The sequence below is a fragment of the Hordeum vulgare genome, chromosome 5H, assembly GCF_904849725.1.
Source record: "Hordeum vulgare subsp. vulgare chromosome 5H, MorexV3_pseudomolecules_assembly, whole genome shotgun sequence".
NCBI classification, from domain to species: domain Eukaryota; kingdom Viridiplantae; phylum Streptophyta; class Magnoliopsida; order Poales; family Poaceae; genus Hordeum; species Hordeum vulgare.
The window spans coordinates 564,111,309-564,116,095 of record NC_058522.1 but is presented as its reverse complement, the minus strand read 5'-3'; the positions used below and the strand labels follow the sequence as shown (position 1 = coordinate 564,116,095).

The 4,787-nt window shown below is 50.2% G+C and overlaps 1 protein-coding gene across 1 annotated transcript; it reads left to right on the top strand.

Annotated features, from left to right (window-relative positions):
• The first annotated feature begins 1,190 nt into the window (after positions 1-1,190).
• Positions 1,191-4,138, top strand: LOC123399252 (receptor-like protein EIX2). Its single transcript, XM_045093674.1, has one exon. It carries the CDS (start codon positions 1,195-1,197, stop codon positions 4,063-4,065), a length of 2,871 nt encoding a protein of 956 aa, XP_044949609.1. The 5' UTR covers positions 1,191-1,194; the 3' UTR covers positions 4,066-4,138.
• Positions 4,139-4,787: the final 649 nt, after the last annotated feature.

Genomic DNA, 4,787 nt, shown 5'->3' with positions numbered 1-4,787 from the left:
TCTTGCTGGGTGTGGGATGACGACACTCTTGAGCTTGGTGAGCGCCTTGTTGCTGTCGTAGATCTTGTTGTTGTCGACCACCCGCGGCTCCACCAGCCACGGTATTGTTGCTGTTGTCGCCCCACTTCTCAGATCCGCGGCCACCTCCTTGCTCCATAGCCGCTGCTTCCCACCTCGCCTTGTCGAATGATCCGTGGCACGGATCCATGTTGGATGAATTTTGGTCGTCATCATCGTTGTCACGCATCCACACCAAGTTGCGGCCACCACGGTCGCGACCTCCACCTCGCCCAAATCGACCACCACCACGCCCGAATCGCCCCTCCCCGCCGCCATCCCCTCTATTGATGCGGTTGCCACCCTCTCGCCCCGCCATGGCCTGCGCTCGTGGTGGCGAGGCAACAACCTGCGTGAAGGATCTCTGGTCTCCTCCCACCTTCCCCTCCCACCAACCGAAGGAGGAGGAAACCCTAGTAGGCAAAACCTTAGAGGTGTCCCAGAAGTGCCCGAGAAATGAATCGAGATCTGGAATGGGAGACAGGGCAGGGGTGGGTGTGTATATCGCACCCCTAGCCACGTGTGCCCTGTAGCACCCGGGCCCTCATGGACCGTGGTCGCACCGCTCTCCTCAGGCCGCGACCCGGGTTTGGAGCCGAGAATCCCCGGGTCGAACGACCGCGGCGGTACATGGCCGCCCCGTAGGGGCACATGCACGCGCCCCCGATGGTCACGTCCTCCCATGCGCTGGGGTCGCCGGCGGTGAGGATCGCCGCCGGAGTCGTGCGTAGTAGGGGAGAGAGAGGAAGCGTGTGTCATTCTTGTTGTAAAAAGTAAAAAAGAAAAAAACTCTGTTTAGGTATGCCATACCAAATTCCTTGGAAATGGACGTGAGCTGCCGACATGCATGCAGTATGAGCACTGCGTGAGTGCTCTGATCTGAATTTCCCATCGCACTCGACTCTGCACGACTTTGATTCAATACCAGTCGTTCGTTGTGGAATTTGTAGGCGCTAAAACTGGGTGGTAGTCTAGTTGTGGAGACTCAGTACGTACGATGAACCACAGATATCGTCGTGCCGACATGCAGTACTCACTGACTTATTTAACGATCGGAACGACCTAACCTAACCGATGGGTCCTTAAATATAGGCATCGCCACTACACAAGACACTGACTGCAAACACACAAGCTATAATGGCCATGCCAAGACAGCCGTTCCAGGCTTTGGTGATCCTCCTCCTAGCGACGTGGTTCCTCCGGAGCTCGTTAGCCCAACCCGTTCTCGCACTCCCATCACCACCACCACCACCGGACACCCTCTGCATCCCCCGGGAGCGTGACGCGCTCCTCGAATTCAAGGCTGGCCTCGTCGACCCGGACAACTATCTCTCGTTGTGGCGGGGCGAGGAGTGTTGCCGGTGGATAGGCGTCGAGTGCAGCAACCGAACCGGCCACGTCGTCAAGCTCGAGCTCGATGGCTCTAACATCATCGATGGGCCTATGGAAGGTGAGATAAACCCCTCCTTGCTCACCCTACGACATCTGAGGCACCTTGATCTCTCGTTCAATGACTTCGGCGGCAAGCCCATCCCAGAGTTCATCGGCGGCCTCAGGAACCTAACGCATCTACTCCTCTCCGGCTCGTACTTCGGTGGGCGGATCCCTCCCCACCTCGGGAACCTCTCCAACCTTCTCATCCTTGATCTCTCAAATCAGTTGCATGGTTGTTACTCGCCTGATCTCGCATGGCTCTCGCAGCTATGGAAGCTAAAGTACCTTGGCATGTCTCAGGTGGACCTTAGCGCCGTCGTCAACTGGGCTCATGTTGTTAACATGCTCCCCTCCCTCGTATTTCTTGAACTACAGTCTTGCGGGCTTCGGAGCACTATGCCTCCACCGTTGAACTCCAACCTCACATCACTAGAAAACCTCTACCTCGACTCCAACTCCTTTAACTCGTCCGTTGGAGCCAACTACTTGGCTTGGGATCTACCTGTTCTCAAAATTCTTTCCATGTATAGCTGCGGGGTTCAGGGTCTTATCCCTGCCGCGGTGGGAAACTTGACCTACATCCAATCGTTGGTCCTTGACAATAACAACTTCTTCGGCAAGGTGCCATCCACCTTCAAGAAACTCAAGAAATTACAAGTGCTCAGATTATCAAATAACCTCATTAGCGGGGGCATAGAAGATCTATTGTTGCATAGATTGCCAACTGATGAGTTACAAGAGTTGCACTTGCAGCACAATAGGTTGGCAGGGAGAATCCCAGCTCGGTTAGAGCAATTTAGCAGCTTGTCCACACTTCGGCTCAATGACAACAAGCTATTTGGAGAGGTACCGGTTGGTATACGGGATCTCACAAATTTAAAGGAGTTACGGTTAAACTCAAACAATCTCCATGGTACAATCACTGAACACCATTTCACAAACCTGACTAGGTTAGAAGTCTTGTGGCTCTCCAATAATTCCTTAACTATATTGGTTGACAACACATGGAACACTCCATTCAAATTAACTTCTGCGAGCTTTAGATCTTGCATCCTAGGGCCTAAGTTTCCAACATGGATTGGCCAAACAACACTCGGTACTCTTGATATTTCAAACACTAGTATACAGGATTCCATTCCTGATGAGTTTTGGAACGCCGTTTCCCATGCTAAAATTTTGGACTTGTCGGAAAATCGGATTGTTGGCAGGCTTCCCACATTTTCCTTGTTTGGTCGATTGGGGGCTAGTTTACTGGATATCAGTTCTAACCAGCTTGTTGGCCCCATTCCAACACTTCCAAAGAGCCTTCTCTACTTGGACCTCTCAGGCAACAACCTATCAGGCGAATTGCTATCAGATATTGGAGCACCAGAGCTGCAAGTACTCATGCTCTTCAAAAATTCATTTTCGGGCGCAATTCCATGCTCCCTGTTTGAGTTGGAACAATTGAAGTCCTTAGACCTATCAGAGAACCAACTAAATGGGACATTGCTGGATTGCCCTAACGCACCAGAAACTTCAAATGTTTTCATGCTTAGCTTGAATAACAACAATATTACGGGAGAATTTCCGTCGTTTCTTCAGAGGTTTAAAGAGCTGAAATTCCTTGATCTGGCATACAATCAATTTTCTGGGAGCTTGCCGGCGTGGATCGGTTCAAAGTTACCATACTTGGCATTTATGCGGTTGCGGTCAAACATGTTCTCTGGTGGTATCCCTGTTGAAGTCACCGGGATGAAGGGGCTTCAGTATTTAGACATTGCAAGTAATAACATCTCAGGGGACATACCACTGTCACTTGGGAATCTTGTGGCTATGGCTCATACTCCCAACCAACAAGATGCCCTTTTCCAAATTGTCCACTTTCGATTGGCTTCCACATATATGTTCATCGATCCCTCTGATATGGATAGTTTGGTGGTGGTCACAAAGGGTCAACAGCTTGAATACACAACAGGAATTGCGTACATGGTGAACATTGATTTGTCCTGCAACAGATTAACAGGGAAGATTCCTCAGGAAATTGGCATGCTTGTAGCATTAACGAACCTAAACTTGTCCTGGAATCATCTCAGTGGCATGATCCCCCAAACTATTGGTGAACTACGGGCAGTCGAATCATTCGACCTCTCTCATAATGAGCTCTCTGGTGAAATCCCAACAAGTTTGGCATCCCTAACATCATTGACCCATTTGAACTTGTCATACAACAACCTGACGGGAACCATACCATCTGGGAACCAGTTAAGGACTCTCGATGACCAGCCATCCATCTATGTTGGCAACCCAGGTCTCTGTGGTCCACCTGTATCAAGGAACTGTTCAGGAAATGAAATCACTCCACAGGCTCCCGAAGAACAACATGAGGGCATGAGTGATGTGTTGTCATTTTACCTCGGTATTGATACAGGGTTAATAGCCGGGCTCTGGATGGTCTTTTGTGGCTTCTTGTTCAAGAGGAATTGGAGAATTCGTTGGTTCTCGTTCTCTGACAGCGTGTATGACTGGGTTTACCTGCGAGTAGCACTGAGTCGGGCTTCACTGGCAAGAAAAAAAACAGTAGGGGCTGGCTGAGATCATGGCTTGCTGGAATAACTTCTGTTCTTACATAGTATGAATCTGGGATTAATGTTAAGCCCCTCTATCTTATGTAATGCTCTTCTTTTGTATGCAAGATGTAGCATGATAAAATGTGCCTGTTGTCACCTTATGGATATGTATATGAGATAAGACATTTGTATGGCTGTATGCCCAAATTTTAGTAATAATAAATAGCTGGGAGCAAGCTCTCGAACCTGCAGCGACATTGCCCAGGCTTGTCGCCTCGCCAGAATTTAGAGCCTCACCCATAAAATAAAAAGAATTCAGAGCCTCACATTGTGGCAACATTACTGACCTGTGAGTTGCAATGTGACGAGGGGATCTTCACAGCCTGCTCTGCAATAACCGAGTACCAAACTAGACGATTATCTCACCCACGAATCACGGCGACCGACGAAATTCTGGATACGAGCGACTGGTGACACTAACACTGGAGACCATGCCACCTTCTTCGAGGTTCGACCACAACCCATGTTCTGGCAAGCCACCGAATAACAGGCACCATCGAGCTGGGTCAGTAAAAGCTCACGAGGCAAGACCCCTGAAGAGATGAATCATCACTCAACTGGAGCCACGCGCCGGGGCGCATCCCATGTCAAGTGTGGCGGCTCCTTGGGATGGGAGCTTGTGCTGCCTGCCTGACTGTGAATCTGGATCAGCCGCGACAACAGAGGAACCAACTTCAGCTATGTCGC